The 21,545-nt window shown below is 44.6% G+C and overlaps 1 protein-coding gene across 5 annotated transcripts in view; it reads left to right on the plus strand.

The window, feature by feature from the left end:
- Positions 1-21,545, plus strand: part of smarca2 (SWI/SNF related, matrix associated, actin dependent regulator of chromatin, subfamily a, member 2) — a 68,243-nt gene that overhangs the window by 44,599 nt on the left and 2,099 nt on the right. For 2 of the 5 annotated variants that reach the window (XM_029124838.2, XM_029124841.2), the window contains 10 exons: positions 2,512-2,675; positions 2,811-3,086; positions 3,402-3,428; positions 7,968-8,045; positions 8,391-8,609; positions 10,182-10,405; positions 12,563-12,668; positions 16,490-16,591; positions 19,206-19,356; positions 20,343-20,509. In XM_029124838.2, the coding sequence (XP_028980671.1) occupies positions 2,512-2,675; positions 2,811-3,086; positions 3,402-3,428; positions 7,968-8,045; positions 8,391-8,609; positions 10,182-10,405; positions 12,563-12,668; positions 16,490-16,591; positions 19,206-19,356; positions 20,343-20,509 (1,514 nt within the window). Of the gene's footprint in view, positions 1-2,511; positions 2,676-2,810; positions 3,087-3,401; positions 3,429-7,967; positions 8,046-8,390; positions 8,610-10,181; positions 10,406-12,562; positions 12,669-16,023; positions 16,234-16,489; positions 16,592-19,205; positions 19,357-20,342; positions 20,510-21,545 lie in introns of those variants that run through there. The other 3 variants (XM_029124839.2, XM_029124840.2, XM_020052629.3) reach the window with 3 other exon arrangements.

A 21,545-nucleotide genomic window follows, 5' to 3' on the forward strand; every position in this document is an offset into this window, starting at 1 on the left:
TCTTTTCCCCACGTCTCTGAAGAACGGTTCTTTTCCCCAAGTCTCAGTAGAACAGTTATTTTCCCCACGTCTCTGTAGAACATGTCCTGTCCCCACGTCTCTGTAGAACAGGTCTTTTCCCCACGTCTCTGTAGAACGGTTCTTTTCCCCACGTCTCTGTAGAACAGGTGTTTTCCATAACATGACTACTGACAGGTGAAGTGAATAACACTGATAGCCTTGTTATCATGGCACCTGTCAGTGGGTGGGATATATTAGGCAGTAAGTGAACATTCTGTCCTCGAAGTTGATGTGTTAGAAGCAGGAAAAATGCGCAAGCATAAGGATCTGAGTGACTTTGACAAGGGCCAAGTTGTGATGGCTAGATGACTGGGTCAGAGCATCTCCAAAACTGCAGCCCTTGTGGGGTTTTCCCTGTCTGCAGTGGTCAGTACCTATCAGAAGTGGTCTAAGGAAGGAAAAGCAGTGAACCGGCAACAGTGTCATGGTTGGCCAAGGTTCACTGATGCACGTGGGGAGTGAAGACTGGCCCATGAGGTCTGATCCAACTGATGAGCTACTATAGCTCAAATTACTGAAAAAGTGAATGCTGGAACTGATAGAAAAGTGTCAGAACACACAGTGAATTGTAGTTTGTTGCGTATGTGCCCATGCTGACCCCTGTCCACTGCCAAAAGCACCTACAATTGGCACATGAGCATCAGAACTGGACCACGGCGGAGCAATGGAAGAAGGTAGCCTGGTCTGATGAATCACATTTTCTTTTACATCATGTGAATGGCCCTGTGCGTGTGCATCACTTACCTGGAGAGCACATGCCACTGGGATGCACTGTGGGAAGGAGGCAAGTCGGCTGAGGCAGTGTGATGCTTTGGGCAAAGTTCTGCTGGGAAACCTTGGTTCCTGCCATTCATGTGGAAGTTACTTTGACACGTACCACCTGCTTGAGAATTGTTGCAGACCATGTGCACCCTTTCATGGCAACGGTGTTCCTTGATGGCATTGGCCTCTTTCAGCCGGATAATGCGCCCTGCCACAAAGCCAAATTGTTCAGGAATGGTTTGAGGAACATAACAACGAGTTCAAGGTGTTGACCTGGCCTCCAAATTCCCAAGATCTCAATCCAATCAAGCATCTGTGGGATGTGCAGGACAAACAGGTCCGATCCATGGAGGCCCCACCTTGCAACTTACAGGACTCAAAGGATCTGCTGCTGAAGTCTTGGTGTCAGATACCACAACACACCTTCAGAGGTCTACCATAGCTCCAACAGCCACTGTAGTTGGTGCTGGGACACCCCCAGTCTCAGTTCCAAGGTCTTACGCTGCTATACTATTGTGCTGGGGGATTGGGTCAGTTCTCCTTCCCCACTAAGTTCTCCTTCTCCACTATAAATCGTTGTTGACATGAGGAATGCATTTTCTGAATTTCCCCAGTCTCCTCCTGTTTTAATCTCTAGGAGGACATGAGGTCCTGGTCCACACCTGCGGAGTACCTGGTTTGGGGGGCCCGTTGCTGTCCCTGTCCTTGTCCATCTGGTCATACTTTTGACCTAGTCTAAATTTAAATAGACTCTGGATTTAGCCCACATGCATTTATTAATTATTCCAACTGGACTCTTAATATCTCACCCGGCACAGCCAGAAGAGGACTGGTCACCCCTCTGGGCCTGGGTCCTCTCTAGGTTTCTTCCTAAAATTCGGCCTTCTTAGGGAGTTTTTCCTAGCCACTGAAATTCAACACTACTGTTGTTTGCTCCTTGGGGTTTAAGGCCGGGTGTTTCTGTAAAAGCACTTTGTGACAACTGCTGTTGTAAAAAGGGCTTTATAAATACATTTGATTGATTGATAATTGGACAAATTATTGCAAAAGATGAACGTGCATTTCTTTACGAGCTGCCAGACATGAAAGAGTCTGACAATTAACTGAACTTATCTTGTCTAGTCAGTATGTCATTCTTGGTTTCATGTTTAATCAGTGACACTTTTAATATCTTTATTTCAATATGACAATGACACATCCTTCTACAGAATTGCTTTGATGAATTCACTGACAGAGACCCCTCCCCTATCAGCCAATCACTGTGGGCATAGTAAGTAAGCTTGTTTGTGGAACACGAAATCATCCATAGCAATGGGGTCAACCCTGCCCTTTCTCTTAACTTAAGACTTCTCCCTTTTCCTTAGTAAAAGTTGGTCTTCTCCCCACGTCTCTGTAGAACGGTTCTTTTCCCCAAGTCTCTAGAACAGTTCTTTTCCCCACGTCTCTGTAGAACAGGTCTTTTCCCCACGTCTCTATAGAACAGGTCTCCTCCCCACGTCTCTGCAGAACGGTTATTTTCCCCACATCTCTGTAGAACAGGTCTTTTCCCCACATCTCTGCTAGGAACTTTTAGTGCTGTTTAGGAGTCCTCCTAGTGGTAAGATAAAATATTTTGTGAATACGACCCCAGGTCTTTTCCCCATGTCTCTGTAGAGCACTGATTGTGTATGTATTTGATATGTGTTGTAGGGACCACCAAGTCAGAAGACCGCGCAGCGCTGCTAAAGAAGTTCAATGAGAAAGGTTCCCAGTACTTTGTGTTCCTGCTAAGTACACGAGCAGGGGGACTTGGCCTCAACCTGCAGGCTGCTGACACTGTGGTCATCTTCGACTCTGACTGGAACCCTCACCAGGTAACCACAGGTTGAACATTCCTATTTGTTTTCATTGGCCGACCGTCTCACCTGTCTGTTCTCATTGGCTAATCGATACACCTTTCTGTTTTCATTGGCTCACCATCTCACCTAATTTTTCTAATTGGCACCCAGGACCTCCAGGCCCAGGACAGGGCTCATCGTATTGGTCAGAAGAATGAAGTGCGTGTTCTGCGTCTGTGCACTGTGAACAGCGTGGAGGAGAAGATCCTGGCGGCTGCAAAGTACAAACTGAACGTTGACCAAAAGGTCATCCAGGCCGGCATGTTTGACCAGAAGTCTTCAAGCCACGAGAGGAGGGCATTCCTGCAGGCCATACTGGAGACAGAGGAACAGAATGAGGTTGGTCACGGTGGCGTGGGAATAAAGATTAAATGCAGTGCCTTGCAGGTATGTTGAAGTTGTTCACACTTACATATAGATATGTAGATGTAGATGTTGGCTCCATGTTCATGTAATGTACTCTGTCACCAACATCCCACCATGATAAAACTCACTGAATATGAAAACGTAGATGACATGAACCAGGTGTGTTGGTTTAGAATAGGCTCCAAAGCATAACATTCCACACGTTACTATATTCATTTAAATTGTTCTGAAATGTATAATACGTTTTCCTGAGAATGGTTCCTATGAACACTACCTCAGACTTTCATCTATAATGTCACTGTTTCCTGTGTTCTTGTGTTTTCCTTCTAAATGAAGGAAGAAGAGAGGGGTCAGGTGGCTATGGTAAATACAACTGTTATTATCATCATATTGTCATCTACGTTTTCCGGCCTTAACAGCAGCCTGAAACAGCTTTAACATCTGTCTGGAAGGCCTGTGGTCACTGGAGTCATTGCACTGTCCTGACTGAGTGAATGGCAGGCCGACTGGCTGGCCTTCCAGCCGGGCTGGCTAGATTGCTAAATGACTGAAAGGCTTGTTGACTGGCTGGCTGAAGGGCTGAAAAACGGTTTGGCTGGTGGGCTGGTAAGAAGGCTGGCTGAAAAGCTGTCTGGGTAGCTGGAAGGCTGCCGGGAAGGTTGGCTGTCTGGTTGACTGACTGGCTGCCCAGAGGTTTGGCTGGCAGGTTGACTGACTGGCTGCCCAAAACATAGGCTGGCTGTCAGGTTGACTGACTGGCTGCTAAGAAGGTTGGCTGGCAGGTTGACTGACTGGCTGCCCAGAAGGTTGGCTGGCTGTCTGCTTGACTGACTGGCTGCCCAGAATGTTGGCTGGCTGTCTGGTTGACTGACTGACTGGCCAGAAGGTTAGGTGGCTGGACATTGGCCTTGTCTGGGGGAACGTTTAGATATCTGGACTGGGGTTAAGGTCAGAGGTCAGGGATGGGGGAATGTTTAGATGTTTGGACTGGATGTTAAGGTCAGAGGTCAGGGATGGGGGATAGTTTAGATATCTGGACTGGGGTTAAGGTTAGAGGTCAGGGATGGGGGATAGTTTAGATGTCTGGGCTGGGGTTAAGGTCAGAGGTCAGGGATGGGGGAATGTTTAGGTATCTGGACTGGGGTTAAGGTCAGAGGTCAGGGATGGGGGATAGTTTAGGTATCTGGACTGGGGTTAAGGTTAGAGGTTAGGAATGGGGGATAGTTTAGATGTCTGGACTGGGGTTAAGGTTAGAGGTCAGGGATGGGGGATAGTTTAGATATCTGGACTGGGGTTAAAGTCAGAGCTCAGGGATGGGGGAATGTTTAGGTATCTGGACTGGGGTTAAGGTCAGAGGTCAGGGATGGGGGAATGTTTAGGTATCTGGACTGGGGTTAAGGTCAGAGGTCAGGGATGGGGGAATGTTTAGGTATCTGGACTGGGGTTAAGGTCAGAGGTCAGGGATGGGGGATAGTTTAGGTATCTGGACTGGGGTTAAGGTCAGAGGTCAGGGATGGGGGAATGTTTAGGTATCTGGACTGGGGTTAAGGTCAGAGGTCAGGGATGGGAGATAGTTTAGGTATCTGGACTGGGGTTAAGGTCAGGGATTGGAGATAGTTTAGGTATCTGGACTGGGGTTAAGGTCAGAGGTCAGGAATAGGGGTGTCATGATAAATCGGTATTGATGAAAACCTTGATATTTAAAAAATGTAATATTGATGTCATGTTTATAATACCTATATGATAATATCATAGTCAATAGGCGAAAATGACACTGCATTTTTCAAAGAATTCCTCTGGGTTTTTTGATAGCTTATTCATGTCACCTATAGACAAATCTTCAAGGGCCTAAACTACAAGTCTGGACCTAAGCACTGGCATTGAAATCAACTTGTTAGCCCCACATGAACCTATTCAGTAGTCGATAATTAGTTGTATTTTTCCCAAAACCATTCTGGGTGTTAGGCCTTGTGGATCTTTTATCTGTTCACCTAGTTGCCTTTTCACTGTCCATTAAGTGTAATTGTTCTTTTTGTAAGCTTTATTTTTGATTTTTTTGTACAGTTATGGTTACAGACTCTGTCTCCACCTCCCTACACTCGTATTTTGAGTGTAATTCATTTACTAAAAAAGAAACAAAACGCACAATAAACAAAGTTGTATTTGACTGATTATTATAATTTTTTTCTTCACATTTTCTATAGATATTGTGATAATATTATTATCGTGAATTATTTTGGCCACGATAGTCGTGTAGTAAAAATCTGATATCGTGACAACCCTAGTTAGGAATGGGGGAAAGTTTAGATGTTTGGACTGGGGTGAAGGTAAGAGACGTAAGACTAGGAAAGGTAACTGATCTTAGACCACAGTGTATAGCCAACGTATATCCCAAGCAGCTGACTGGCTACTTACTGCATGGCTGTGTGAAGCCCTCGTGAATGGCAGCTTTAAACCCTAGCAAATATCATTGTGAAGCCCTGGTGAATGTCATCGTGAAGCCCTGGTGAATGTCATGGTCAAGCCCTGTTGGATGCATGTTTGTCAAGTCACTGTTTTCGGTGTTCTCTCAATTTACAACGCACATTTAATTCCAGTTAAGAATGCTCAGCATAATTTGCAGTTCAATAGGATATGGGCTTCTTTTATTGGACCAATACAACAGCATACAGGCTATTTCTATTGTTCAAACATGATATGGGCTACTTCTATTGGTCCAATACATCAGCATACAGGCTAATTATGTTGTTCCAACTGGATATCAGCTTCTATTGGTCCAACACAAAATGGATATAGGCTAATTCTATTGTTCCAACACAAAAGGTTATGGGCTGCTTCTATTGGTCCACAACAGGGTTCAACATTAACAATGGCCCGCTGGCCCAGGGCCAGTAAGAGCTAATGTCAGGTCAGTAAACAAAGATAGTCATTGGAACGTTAAGGCCAGTGCTCAATTTCCCCATTTAAATTTGTAGTATTGTATTGAAACGTTTGCTTATCATCCTTGTCCCTCTTCTTCTTAAATGTTCACTCATTCTTGCATGTGGCAATGAGGCAATGAGGCAATGAGGCAAAGCGAACATGATTATTTTTGTTTTCGGGGAAAGAGGTTTACGTGGGTCAAAAACAACCATGGCAAAGGACTCGTGCTGCCGTACCTGTTGTGCGTTCCCGACGAAAGCCAATAAGGCGAAGGAACGGATAACTACCGAAAACCTGCTCTTAAGTCCCCTGCAGCATGTGGCCAAAGGGCTGCTGACAACCCTGATGATAAACAGCTATTGCTTGTATCAGCTCATGTCTCACATCATAAAAAAAAAAATGTGGTATTCATCAATATTCTGATGACATGATATTTACTTAAAATTCTTCTGTACAATACAATTGTATTGTGTTTTGTTTTATTCAGGTCAGGCCAGTAAAAATCAGTCCGGGCCAGTAGATTTCAGGGCCAGTAGATTTCAGGGCCAGTACATTTCAGGGCCAGTACATTTCAGGGCATCTGGCCCGACAGGACCAGGGAGAAAAAAAGTTAGCGTTGAACCCTGGATTTACTTCTTTTAGGTTGGGTTTATTTGTCCTAGTTGTATAACTTTTCAGGTGTGTAGGTGTGAAATGGTGTTCCATGCCTTGCTTTGAGTAAATTGACCAATCACAATATATTGCAATGCAACACAATGTAAAACAACAAAACACAACACAATGCAACACAATACAATAAAATACATCACATTACAAAACATGACAAAACACAATACAGTAAAATAGATCATTTTACAACATAATAAAATGCCAAACACAACATAATGCAATACAACAAGAACCCTCTTAATGAAGGCTAACCATTATGTCGGACTGGACTCTTTCATGTCATTAATTGGCCTGTTCTGTCTGTCTCCTGCCTGTCTGTCTGTTCTGTCTGTCTCCTGCCTGTCTGTCTGTTCTGTCTGTCTCCTGCCTGTCTATCTGTTCTGTGTCCTGCCTGTCTATCCTGTATGTACCCTGTCTTTCTCCTCCCTCCCTGTCTGTTCTGTCTGTCTCTTGCCTGTCTGTCTGTTCTGTCTGTCTCCTGCCTGTCTATCTGTTCTGTGTCCTGCCTGTCTATCCTGTATGTACCCTGTCTTTCTCCTCCCTGTCTGTCTGTTGTGTCTGTCTCCTGCTGTCTATTCTGTCTGTCTCCTGCCTGTCTATCTGTCCTGTCTGTCTCCTGCCTGCCTGTCTGCCTGTCTGCCTGTTCTGTCTGTCTCCTGCCTGTCTATCTGTTCTGTCTGTCTCCTGCCTGCCTGCCTGTCTGTTCTGTCTGTCTCCTGCCTGTCTGCCTGTTCTCTCTGTCTCCTGCCTGTCTATCTGTTCTGTCTGTCTCCTGCCTGCCTGTCTGTCTGTTCTGTCTGTCTCCTGCCTGTCTATCTGTTCTGTGTCCTGCCTGTCTATCCTGTATGTATCCCGTCTGTCTCCTGCCTATCTGACTGTTCTGTCTGTCTCCTGCCTGTCTGTCTGTTCTGTCTGTCTCCTGCCTGTCTGTCTGTTCTGTCTGTCTCCTGCCTGTTTATCTATTCTGTGTCCTGCCTGGCTATCCTGTATGTATCCTGTCTGTCTCCTACCTGTCTGTCTGTGCCTTGCCTGTCTATCCTGTTTTTATTCTGTCTGTCTCCTCCCTTCCTGTCTGTTCTGTCTGTCTCCTGCCTGTTTATCCTGTCTGTATTCTGTCTGTCTTTTATCTGCCTGTCTGTTCTGTTGGTGTTCTGTCCATCTCCTACATGTCTGTCCTTCTGTCTGTTTTGTTTGTGTCCTGCCTGTCTGTTGTCTGTGTCCTGTCTGTCTGTCTGTCTGCCTGTTTTGTCTGTGTCCTGTCTGTCTGTCTGCCTGTTTTGTCTTTGTCCTGCCTGTCTGTGTTCAATGTAGGAGGAAGATGAGGTCCCTGATGATGAGACTCTGAATCAGATGATTGCTCGTAATGAGGAGGAGTTTGAGCTTTTCATGGTGAGAGAATTGCTTTATTTTCACTCAAATACATTATTAGACATAGTCCAGAAAGGTTTAGGTGTAATATGACTTGCAGGTGTTTGCTCACACAGCGCTCCCTTTAATTCTAAATGTTGCATGTTTTTGCAGTGACTAATGAATTATAGGCAGGGTGTTTTGTAAAAGCACTCTGTGACTGCTGATGTAAAAAGGCTTTATAAATATATTTGATTTAATGGTTATGAATCAGTTAGATTTCTTAGCATTTAATCTTGAAGTTTTTTAGTTGAATACTGAGTTGGACCTCCATACTGATGTTGGGTAACACAGTTCAGTAACACAGTGGTGTTTTCTGCATCCCAGCGAATGGACTTGGAGCGGCGAAGGGAGGATGCCAGGAACCCCAAGAGGAAGCCCCGTCTGATGGAGGAGGATGAGCTGCCATCTTGGATCGTCAAGGACGACGCAGAGGTGGAGCGGCTCACCTGTGAAGAAGAAGAGGAGAAGATCTTTGGCCGAGGTTCCCGCAGGAGAGGCGACATCGACTACAGCGACGCCCTGACAGAGAAACAGTGGCTCAGGGTGGGCGATGATATGTTATATACAGGGCTTTCAAAAAGTATTCACACCCCTTCACTTCATCCACATTCTGTTGTGTTATAGACTTTATAATACATCAAATGTGCATTGTTTGCCATTAATCTACACACATTCACTACTCATAGGGATATTGAGTTTTAATGTGTGGTGTTGAGTAGGGATTTTTGAAGGTGTTGTGGTGTTGAGTAGGGATGTGTGTATGTGTTGAGTGTTAATGTGTGAAGGTGTTGTGGTGTTGAGTAGGGATGTGTGTAGGTGTTAAGTGTTAATGTGTGAGTAGGGATGTGTGAAGGTGTTGAGTGTTAATGTGTGAAGGTGTTGTGGTGTTGAGTAGGGATGTGTGAAGGTATTGAGTGTTAATGTGTGAAGGTGTCGTGGTGTTGAGTAGGGGTGTGTGAAGGTGTTGTGGTGTTGAGTAGGGATGTGTGAAGGTGTTGAGTGTTAATGTGTGAAAGTGTCGTTGTGTTGAGTAGGGATGTGTGAAGGTGTTGAGTGTTAATGTGTGAAGGTGTCGTTGTGTTGAGTGTTAATGTGTGAATGTGTTGTGGTGTTGAGTAGGGATGTGTGTAGGTGTTGAGTGTTAATGTGTGAAGGTGTCATTGTGTTGAGTAGGGGGGTGTGAAGGTGTTGTGGTGTTGAGTAGGGATGTGTGTAGGCGTTCAGTGTTAATGTGTGAAGGTGTCGTTGTGTTGAGTAGGGGGGTGTGAAGGTGTTGTAGTGTTGAGTAGGGATGTGTGTAGGCGTTGAGTGTTAATGTGTGAAGGTGTTGTGGTGTTGGGGTGGGGAGATGGGATGGGTACCATTTGACATTTTATGGTTTTGGTTCTGGTTTTACTTTTGGTACCAATTTAAAATAATGCCTTTTTTCAGTTCCTGTCATCTAAAACTATTAGAATTTCACTGGATAAGTAATAACTGGGAGAACCACAGGGAACAAACACAGAGTCGGTGGAGTTTAGGGTCCTGGAGGGCTGATTATTGATGTAGGAAGTAGAAAGGGAGAAAAGCGCTCTCTGTGTGGCTGTGTGGTGTCTATGGTGGCATCATAATTACTGGAAGGAACGGGTACAGGCCTCTGTTGCCCTTCCTCCCATGGTTGTCTGGCACCCCAGTAGTACAACACAAAGGGCAGCATGGCTTAATGTCGTCCTGCTGTTTTCTCCAACTCTGGATGCATCTTCTCTGGTTCCTTTCACCGCTTTTCCATCCTCTTTTTCCCCAACCTGCTGTACTGAAACAACATTATACCTCCCTGACCAGGTCCTGAAGGGAGGCAGCAGTTCAAGGGTGGGTTGGCCGAGTTGACTGCCCCTGGAAGGTTCCGGAGTCTGCCAGGGGTCAATGTCCGAGACCAGCAGGGGTCAATGGCCGAGACCAGCAGGGGTCAATGGCCGAGACCAGCAGGGGTCAATGGCCGAGACCAGCAGGGGTCAATTGCCAAGACCATTAGGAGTCAATGGCCGAGACCAGCAGGGGTCAATGTCTGAGACTAGCAGGGGTCAAGATGATATGACAACTTTTAATGTAAATTACTATGTGATACACCTCCTACAGGCTGTAGAGGATGGCAATCTGGAGGAGATGGAGGAAGAGATCCGTCTGAAGAAGTCAAGGAAGAGGAGGAGACGAGGGGACAAGGATGGACGGAGGGAGGAGGCAGGAGAGAAAGCCAAGAAAAGGCGTGGACGCCCTCCTGCTGAGAAGCTTTCCCCCAACCCCCCAAAACTAACCAAACAAATGAATGCCATCATCGACACCGTCATCAACTACAGAGACGGGTAATTCAACATGGCCAGGCTAAGTGTCAGGATTTAAGGGCTTAACTTCCTGTCCTGCTCTCGGGCTTTAGTGCAGAACAAACATTTTAAGTTGGCCTTTTGGAAGTGAATTACTGAAAAGATGAAAAGAGGTCTCCAAGAGGTGCAGTGTTTCTGTCATTTGATTACATCCGGTCTTGCCTGAGACACCCCCTCCATTATATAAAAAAGAAGCTAACTAATCTACAACACTAAATACAGTGTACTTTCAGTTAGATAACTAGCTAGTATTTATCACAATGAGCATGTTTTAATGAAGAAAGAACTTTTGTTCCCTGGGTCAGTGCAGTATGGATTGAGACAGCTCAGCTGCATTGCGTTGTTAGCTGTCCCACAGTGAGGATTTGGCTAAAAAGTTTAGAAACATTTTGTCCAGTTCTCCTGTCTGTGCATCCCTATATAGTAAAGGCCTGTTATTCCATGAACATCTACCTATTTTCTGTTAGTTATTTTTATTGCTCTGGCTGATTATAATTCTGACTATCTTCAGGAAGATTGGTGTTCAGTTGGAGATTTTCTGTTGGTTTAAATCCAGGGAAACAGCCTTTTAACCAAGTGTTGGTTATTCCATTTTAAAACATCAGACAAGTCAATATATTTTATTTAATTAAAACATATTACTCTGCTTGTTTTAAAAAAATGCCAGGTTTGCGTTTTCAGAATAGACCCTTCAAAATGAATTAAGAATTGAATGGAGTGTTAGGCTTAAGGTTAATCAAACCCTAACCTTTCTGCTTGTGTGTGGTAGAAGATGCAATCACATTGAGTGACTTGGAAAGTCTCTGAGCTGTTCCGGTAAAACAGTTGTTCACTTTAAATAGTATTCTAATCTGTATTGCATTGAAACAACATTTATTTATTACTGTATCCCTCTGGCCTGGGTGAACCAAGGGGTAAATCCTATTTATGGCTTATTTGTTTGTAAGACTGAAATGTAAGCAGGGTCAAATGTTAGTGGGGCAGTCTAGTGTACGTAATCTTTCAAAATTAACTGGAATTAATAATTAAACACAAAACTTGACTTGACTCTGAGTTCATTTTAAATAGGGCGATAGTTTTAGCTGTCTTCACTCTTATTCAAAAGATAGCAAAATACCACTACTCCCAATATTCCAAGTTCCTCTGCTTGTGAACAATGGCCCTCATTCATCAGTATTATCTTTGTAGTATCCTTATGATCAAACTCACGTCTGTTCCGAGACCGTGTGAAACAGCCTCCAAAAATAAGATCATGCTTGATTCACAATAAGACCATCATGATCACGAAAAACAACAATCATACCAGCCTCAGTAACAACAACCACAATTATATCAATGATAATCAGTAATACAAAATAAGATGACAAGGAATATAGCACATACAAACGTACCACAATGTAAAATAATGTATCACTACCTCATTAATGTATGATTTATTCCTTTCACTTTATGCTGTATTTTTATCTCTTATTTCTGTTGTTCATGTGTGTGTAATGCACTAGACAAATAAACTAGCTTTTCCTTGCTTTTCTCAAGTCACTCATGCCTATAGTATCGACATACTTTGAGATCATAAATGTTTATAATAATTTCGGTGGCTGGCATCTTGATTAGCTAACAGGTCTTAAACTGACATGAGAGAATATAAATAAACCAATGGTTCTGGGTTGAGCAGCTCCCTAATGGCAGAGTTTGCACTTCTGAAGGACCTAGGCTCTGGGCTGAGACGCAAAAGAATATTGACTGCAAGGTTTTTTCATGGAAAATGATGAATGGTTAATTACCGGTTTTAGGCTATAATTTATGCTGAAAGCTGTCAATTCATTGGTTGAAGATCGCCACACCCACAGAAATTACGTATTTAAATAAGAGCAGGTACAGCGGATTCTCGCGTCCATGGCTTTATCTGATTTATCAAATTTCGATGACATCTACGCTCTACACTTTTGAAGACGTGCAACAGTTCCATAAATCACACTTGGAGATGAATGTACATCTCTCTTCAAGCTTTTCTGAGAAGGTTTCATGACTGAGGGCCAATGGCTTCCAATTAATGTAATTGTCTCTGTAACAAAATTTTACAATGCAGTCCAAATAGTTGACCAAGGCCAGACTGATCAGTACTTGTTGTGTTAACAGATCTAACAGACAGCTGTCAGAGGTGTTTGTCCAGCTTCCATCCAGAAAGGAACTCCCTGAGTACTACGAGCTGATTAGGAAACCTGTCGACTTCAAGAAGATCAAGGTACCTAACAAAATACATAATTTTAATAAAAGCACACTTTTTATTTTGAATATTGTAGGAACTTAAATCTGAACTTAGGTAATATTAGGTATCTAACAACAGATAGAATAGCAGGTAGCTTAGTACAGAAAAGAGGCAACCAACACCATTCCTACTGTGAGGTCTGCTGAGGACTAGTACGACTGCACTCTGTCCTTAGCTACGACTGACGTGAGGAGAGCTTTTAAAAGTGAACCCTCAGAAGTCACCAGGGCCAGATGGCATTCCAGGCCGTGTCTTCAGGGGGTGCTATCAGAGGTATTCACCTCTATATTCAACCTCTCCCTGAATCAGTCAGCAGTCCCCACCTGCTTCAAACAGACCACCATTGTCGCCGTACCGAAGAAACCTTCCTTCACCTGTCTGAATGACTCAGTTCCCTCCTGTTCTCCCTGTTCATGCATGATCCAACATCATCCTTAAGTTTGCAGACAACACCACCATCCTGGGTTTCATCCAACAACAAGACACAGAGTGAAGGTAAGGAACCTGGCTACATGCTGCCAGGACAACAACCTCTCTCTCAACGTCTGCAAGACAAAGGAGATGATCATGGACTTCAGGAACCAGCAGAGTGGGGGTCATGCCCCCCATACACATCAATGGAGCTGAAGTGGAGTCCCTGACAGCATCCTCTCAGGCTGCATTACTGCCTGGTACGGCAGCTGCTCCACTGCTGATTGCAAGGCCTCCGGGGGTGGTGAAGTCAGCCAAACATATCATCGGCTTCCATCTCCCCTTCATGCAAGGCATCTGCCATACACGATGCCTGAGGAAAGCACGGAACATCATAAAAGACTACGTCTAGCCACCGTCAATGTAGGGGGGGCCCGCTAAGGATGGAACCCAGAGGTGAGACTGACCGCGACCCTGAGGCATTCCATGAAAGCCTTCCATACTCTGGAAGTGAACTGGGGCCCACGGTCAGACACAATGTCCTTTGGGATTCCGTAGTGCCAGAAGATATGGTGAAACAGGGATTCCGCAGTTTGCAGGGCCGTGGCCAAACCAGACAGAGGAAGGAGGCAACAAGCTTTTGAGAACCGGTCCACAACGACCAGTATTGTTGTAAACCACTTTGAGGGAGGTGGGACCATGGTCGGTGTGTAACCGGTGGTGGAGTTTCCCAAAAGGGAGGTGTCTAGGCATTTAACTCTGAGCGCAGGTGGAGCAGGAACAAACGTACACCCTACGTCCCTTGGGCCATCAGTATTTCTCCGACAGGCAGGTTATATTCCGGCATATGCCAGGATGCCCAGAGGATGGGTTGGTGTGAGCCCATGAGATGAGATGGTACCACTGTTGGCACATATGTTCGTTCAGCTGGGCAGGTGGCATCTCTGCCTGTGAAGCCTGCTGGATCTTGGTATCCCAAAGCACAGGTACCACAATGATGGAGGAAAGAATGATGGACATGTCGTCTCTGAGCCTCTCCTCTGTGCTGTATAGGCGTGATAGGGTATCCACCCTCACGTTCACCTGGCTCGACGAGGGTTGAGTCTATTCGCTGCCCGGACATATTCCAGGTTCCGATGTTCATTCCAGACCAGAAAGGGATTTTTCGCTGCTTCCAGCCAGTGCCTCCAGCCAGTGCCTCCATGCCTTCAGAGCCTTCTTCAAGGTTAGCAGCTCCCTGTTGCACACATCGTATTTGTGTTCTGCAGAAGTCAGCAACTTCGAATAGTAGGCACAGGGGCCGAGCTCTGAACTCTGGGATAATACCACCCCTACCACAACCTCAGAGACCTCCACCTCCACTATGAAGGGCAGGGAGGTGTCAGGAGCTAACACTGGTGCTGTAGTGAACCGAGTCTTTATCTTTCTAAACGCCTCGATGTATACTTCCACGCCGTGACCCAACATGTCCCAGAAGATTTCATTCACCACCGCCTGGAAATCTGACGGGGCATTCATCAGGCCATAGGGCATCACAAGGTATTCGTAATGCCCTTGTTAGTGCTGAAGGCTGTTTTCCACTTCTGTCTCCCTCCCAGATACGCACCAGATTGTAAGCACACCCAAGGTCCAATTTCGTGAAGAAGTGCGCCCCCTGTAATTGCTCAATCACTGTAGGAATGAGTGGTAAGGGATTGCTATACCTAACAGTGGCGGTACTCAGAGTATGGTAATCAATACAGGGGCGCAGACCACTGTCTTTCTTTTTTACGAAAAATAAACTTGAGGAGGCAGGTGAAGTGGAGGGACGAATGAACCCCTGCTTCAGGGCTGCGTTCATGTAAGCCTCCATGGTCTCTGTCTCTGCAGAGGAGAGCAGGTACCCATGTCCTTTCAGCAGCACTGTCATGGGCTAGAGATCGATTGGTGCAATCCCACGGCTAGTGAGGGGGCAGACTTGTGGCCTGCGTCTTTGAGAAGGCAAGTTGGAGGTCCTTGTATTCCTCAGGGAAGGGCATCTAGAGGGTGCTGTCCACCGTGGTTGCTCCCATGGGAACCAGAAGACATCTCCCCTGGCACTCCTGCGACCAACCCAGCAGTCTGCTCTCAGGCCAGGATATGTAGGGGTTATGATGGGACCACCACGGGAGCCCTAGCATGACTGGGAAGGATAGGGAGTCTAGAACATACAGGGGAAGCTGTTCACTGTGGGAACCAAGAATGCACAAGGCAACGGGAACAGTGTCCTCCTGTACTAGTCCGTTGTGTATGGGCCTGCTATCCAGGGCTCAGACCGGAAGGGGTGTCTGGAAAGGAACCAAGGGAATGTTAAGGCATATGGCCAGTGATCTATCTATGAAATTCACTGCAGACCCAGAATCTATCAGAGCCACAGGATGAGGAAATGTGGCATAGTCAGGGAATAGAACAGGAGGAGCAGATTGTGTAACAGGGGTATGTGACCCACCTCTTCTCTCTCTGCATGGGGAAGACCTATTAGTCCTAGCTCCATGGGAACCAGTGTAGCAGGTGGCAGGGAAGGTATAGGCAGGCTACATGAGGGTAGGCATCCTCAGGACCACAGGAGGTTGTCTAGGCGTATCACCATCTCCAGTAGTTGATTTAGGGTGAGATGCAGCCCACTCCTGAAGTGAGTGATCAGGGCCCTTTTGTTCCATCCTGAAGAAGGCACCGTCCTGCTGACTTGCTGTAGCTTCATGATGTGCTGACCTCCCTCACGGCTAATGGGTGGATTGTCCAAGACAGACCGAAGGAGGAGTGTCAATACCCTGTAGTCGTCCAAGAATGGACCTCCCACCGTCTAGACCGCATTTGCCCACTCGAGTGCCTTTCCTGTTAAGCATGTGATTAGAGCGGCAACCTTATCCCTCTCAGTGACTATCTTGGTGGTGTGGCACAGGTAAAGGTCCAGCTGTAACAGGAACCCCTGGCACTTCGCTGCTGCACTGTCATACTTTTCTGGCAGGGAGAGCCAGAACCGGTGGTACACCTTCCAGTGATACTGGTGCTGGGGGCGACATAGACTGCAGGAGCTGTGTCAGGCCAGGGGAAGGATCAGCACCAGAGAGAGACATGACCCAGGTAGCAGTTAGCAGTGAGCAGGTAGCTAACTGCAGATATAGCAGGTAGCTAACAGCAGATAACATAGCATGTAGCTAAAAGCAGATAACAGACTTTCAGTTTGTTGGTCATTATTTGTAGTTAGCATTGTGTTCTGCTGCTCTTCAGTTCTTGGTAAAATTATCCTTTTGTTGTTTTTCTGTTCGTTTTCTTGTATGAAGAACAGTAAAAGGATGTTCCCTAGCTCTGCGCCTCATGTCTTGCCATTACGACAATTATGACAATGTAAATGTTTGTTTCACCAGGAGCGCGTGCGGTGCCACAAATACAGGAGTGTGTCTGATCTGGAAAAGGATGTGATGCTCCTCTGTCACAATGCGCAGACATTTAACCTGGAGGGGTCACAGGTCAGTACCTCTTATCCTGGCTATATATTGTATATCTATTACATGTTGTCTGTGTATTGTCAATCTACATGGTGTGTTGGCTTTGGTGGTATACTGTATTTCAGGGATAGTATGATTTTCAATACGTGATGTACCATTGCTGTGCCTGAAGTGTGGCATCCTTAGAGTGGGATGGTATGGAGGGGTACCTTCCTACCAAACAATATCTTGAAGGGAGACAGAAAAGGGGAATCCCACTGGGTTGGAAATGGTCAGCTCACAAGCATCAAAGGTAATGGGTAGGAGACGGATTGGATCCAGTGAATGGGGGGATCCTTTGTATTGAGGGTTCTAGTGTTGGGAGAGATCTAGACTAAGGAGGGATCCAGACTATAGAGGGATCCAGACAATAGAGGGATCTAGCACATGGGGGGATCCAGTGCACAGGGGGATCTAGCGCATGGAGGCATCCAGCATATCGATGGCTCCAGCATAGGGAGGGATCTAGTGTATCGAGGGGTCTAGCGTAGGGATGGATCCAGCATAGGGAGGGATCTAGTGTATCGAGGAGTCTAGCGTAGGGAAGGATTTAGCCTAGGATATAGCATAATATATCCCTTTACAGTTCATCTCGTTGTTAATTCAGGGTCATGTGCGAATTGATGGACCAACCCCAGGGGTGCCCCACTTATTTTGGGTTTTGAGGGACTTACTGACCATTGTGTTGCTAACTATCTTACATTTTCAAAATTACTTTGAAAGAGCTCCTAGACCTTGGTGGTATTTAGAAGCAGCTAAAATAATGTACTGCTAAGAAATATTTGTTTACTGTTCTTTATCTTTTTTTTTTATATAGTTTTGAAGTATTTAGGAAAGCTATATAGGAAAGAATAGATAGGAATAAGGACCAACACAATATTATCAGTATTAATAGTATGATGTCTAATATGCTAAGCAGATACACTACTGGTCAAACATTTTAGATTTTTTTTTCTCCAGTTTTTACACACAGTTGACTTAATGTACTCTGAAATTAAAGCATAGAACAAATAAACAACTGTAGACAAAAAATAAATCATGGAATAATATTTATTTAACAAAATGTTTATCTAAATTTGTGACTCATCAAAGTAGATACCTTTTGCAGACATAACAACTGAAGACAGTCGTAGCATTCTTTCTACAACCCCGATTCCAAAAAAGTTGGGAAGTGGTGTAGAATGTAAATAAAAACAGAATGCAATTATGTGTAAATTATTTAACCCTGTATTTAATTGAAAACAGTACAAAGACAACATATCAAATGTTGAAACTGAGAAATGTTATTGTTTTGGGAAAAAATGTCTATTCCGAATTTGATGCCAGCAACACATTTCAAAGAAGTTGGGCCAGTGGCATGTTCACTACTGTGTTGCATCACCTCATCTTATAACAATACTCTGAAAGTGTTTGGGAACTGAGACTAATTGCTGCAGTTTTGAAAGTGAAATGTTTTCCCATTCTTGCTTGTTATTGGATTTCAGCTGGACAGTTCGGGGTCTCCTTTGCCGTACTTTTCGTTTCATAATGGCCATGTGCATGAATGCACCCCCATACCATCACTAATGCACCCCCATACCATCACGGATGCTGGCTTTTGAACTGTTCGCTGATAAGAAGCCAGATGGGCCATCTCCTCTAGTCTGGAGGATGCGGTATCCATGATCCCTCCAAAAAAATTCACTTTTTGATTTGTCAGACCCCAGGACAGTTTTTCACTTCGCCTCAGTGCATCTTAAATCAGCTCAGGCCCAGAGAAGGCGGTTGCGATTTGTAGGTAATCAATTAAAGTTGGGACACCTGTAGGAATTGTTGGCGTCAACTTCCATGTCTTAATTTACTTGCATTGCTGTAGAACAGCTGAAAAGTTGTTAACCCATCACATACCTTGAAAAGGGCCTTTTTTATAACTCTGAAATGTAAATTATATTTCTGTTTTTGGTTACCTTTTTTTGTGGCAATTTTCCACGTACCTTTCAGGCTATTCACTGGACTGGAACTGCTTAGGTTTCCATAAAAAACTGATTTTATTTTTTTTCTAAAACATGACAGTAGTTTATATTCCTCTTATATTGGTCAGAGGAACTGTAAATAAGGGACAATAAATGAGGAATATTGCAGTTTCTACAGTAATTTGAGGCTGCTATTCATCATGGCAGTGAAGCCACAGAACGTTGATGTAATGTGCGTAAAGTGGAGGGGAAAAAGCACCAGGCTCAAACAAGATCGTTTCTATTATCAGTAGAGAGAGCACAATTGGCGTTTGAGTTTGTAATTAAAATAAAACTGGTTAATAAAAATATTAACCTTAATTTTATTCTTCATCTTATAATAAAATATTATGAAAGGGTTGATTATATTTACTTCTCAAGTTGTGTGCTCAGTGAGAGCATGTTCCCCAAGTATGTTGCAAATCGTTCCCTCATTCAGGCTACAAGGGTTATGGGCATATTAAAGTTTGTGTAAGCAAGGGCACTTAAATTCAGGGACAGTAGAATGTTATTTTTATGTATTTCTTATTATGACTCAATTTCAATGTTTTTGTATGGGTTGTAGATCTATGAGGAACATTGCTATGTCATTCTTTGTGTTGTAGATCTATGAGGACTCCATCGTGCTCCAGTCTGTGTTTAAGAGTGCACGACAGAGAATCATAAAGGAGGAGGAGAGTGAAGAGGAGAGCAACGATGATGATGAGGACGATGATGAGGACGATGAGGAGGATGAGGAAGAGTCAGAGGCAGAGAGTAAGATAGGGATTATTTTAGTCTCCATCACCCCCCTCTCCACTACCCTCGTTCCCGTTCTCACTCCCTTTTTCTCATTCCAATCTGAGTGATGTGTTGAGGGCTTGTTCATTATGCTTAATCATTCATAAATCCATTCCAGTATATTCACTGAAGGAAAAATAAATGTGGTTTCTCTCTACCTCCTCTCCCTCTCATCCCCCCTTTCATCTCTATCTCTTACTCTCCCCACCATCTCTATCTCTTACTCTCCCCACCATCTCTATCTCTTACTCTCCCCACCATCCCTATCTCTTACTCTCCCCACCATCTCTCTCTTACCCTCCCCACCATCTCTATCTCTTACTCTCCCCACCATCTCTATCTCTTACTCTCTCCACCATCTCTATCTCTTACTCTCCCCACCATCTCTCTCTTACCCTCCCCACCATGTCTATCTCTTACTCTCCCCACCATCTCTGTCTCTTACCCTCCCCACCATCTCTATCTCTTACTCTCCCCACCATCTCTATCTCTTACTCTCCCCACCATCTCTATTTCTTACTCTCCCCACCATCTCTATCTCTTACTCTCCCCACCATCTCTATCTCTTACTCTCTCCACCATCTCTATCTCTTACTCTCTCCACCATCTCTATCTCTTACTCTCCCCACCATCTCTCTCTTACCCTCCCCACCATGTCTATCTCTTACTCTCCCCACCATCTCTGTCTCTTACCCTCCCCACCATCTCTATCTCTTACTCTCCCCACCATCTCTATCTCTTACTCTCCCCACCATCTCTATTTCTTACTCTCCCCACCATCTCTATCTCTTACTCTCCCCACCATCTCTATCTCTTACTCTCCCCACCATCTCTATCTCTTACTCTCCCCACCATCTCTATCTCTTACTCTCTCCACCATCTCTTACTCTCTCCACCATCTCTATCTCTTACTCTCCCCACCATCTCTATCTCTTTCTCCCCCCACCATCTCTGTCTTGCAGCCAAGTCAGTCAGGGTGAAGATTAAGCTCAGTAAAAAGGAGGGCCGCGAAGGAAGCAGCAGCAGCCGATCCCGTCACCACGAAAAAGACAAGAGCAAGAAGCGACAGAGTCGTTCCAAGGCCAAACCTGTCGTCAGTGACGATGACACTGACGACGACCAGGAGGATGTAGGTCCTTCACAGGGGCAACCTGCTGACCCCAGCGACATTATTTCACATTATTTATTTGAGCCAAGATTTGTCTGGTGTTAAAATGGAGATTCAGACTCCAACCCTGATTCAAGTAGTGATGTTCTGTAACAGTGTTACATCTGTCCACAGATCTGCCAGGGAAGTAGCTAAAAATAGCTAATATCAGTGGGACTGCTAAACCACTTTCTGGGACATTCAACACTACTTTTGTTTGCTCCTTGGGGTTTAAGGCCGGGTGTTTCTGTAAAAGCACTTTGTGACAACTGCTGTTGTAAAAAGGGCTTTATAAATACATTTGATTGATTGATTGACATTAACGTAATTATATATTTTTTTTACTAAATAATCCTGAACATTTTTCCCATGTCTCAAAATCATCAGAAAAATCCCCAACTCTTGCAAGAATGTCAAATAATATTAACCTTAGGACTGTGGTTGAGTGGGACATAATATTAACATTAGGACTGTGGTTGAGTGGGACATAATATTAACCTTAGGACTGTGGTTGAGTGGGACATAATATTAACCTTAGGACTGTGGTTGAGTGGGACATAATATTAACCTTAGGACTGTGGTTGAGTGGGACATAATATTAACCTTAGGACTGTGGTTGAGTGGGACATAATATTAACCTTAGGACTGTGGTTGAGTGGGACATAATATCAACCTTAGGACTGTGGTTGAGTGGGACATAATATTAACCTTAGGACTGTGGTTGAGTGGGACATAATATTAACCTTAGGATAGTGGTTGAATGGGACATAATATTAACCTTAGGACTGTGGTTGAGTGGGACATAATATTAACCTTAGGACTGTGGTTGAGTGGGACATAATATTAACCTTAGGACTGTGGTTGAGTGGGACATAATATTAACCTTAGGACAGTGGTTGAGTGGGACATAATATTAACCTTAGGACTGTGGTTGAGTGGGACATAATATTAACCTTAGGACTGTGGTTGAGTGGGACATAATATTAACCTTAGGACTGTGGTTGAGTGGGACATAATA

The sequence above is a fragment of the Esox lucius genome, chromosome 13 (assembly GCF_011004845.1).
Source record: "Esox lucius isolate fEsoLuc1 chromosome 13, fEsoLuc1.pri, whole genome shotgun sequence".
Classification (NCBI taxonomy): domain Eukaryota; kingdom Metazoa; phylum Chordata; class Actinopteri; order Esociformes; family Esocidae; genus Esox; species Esox lucius.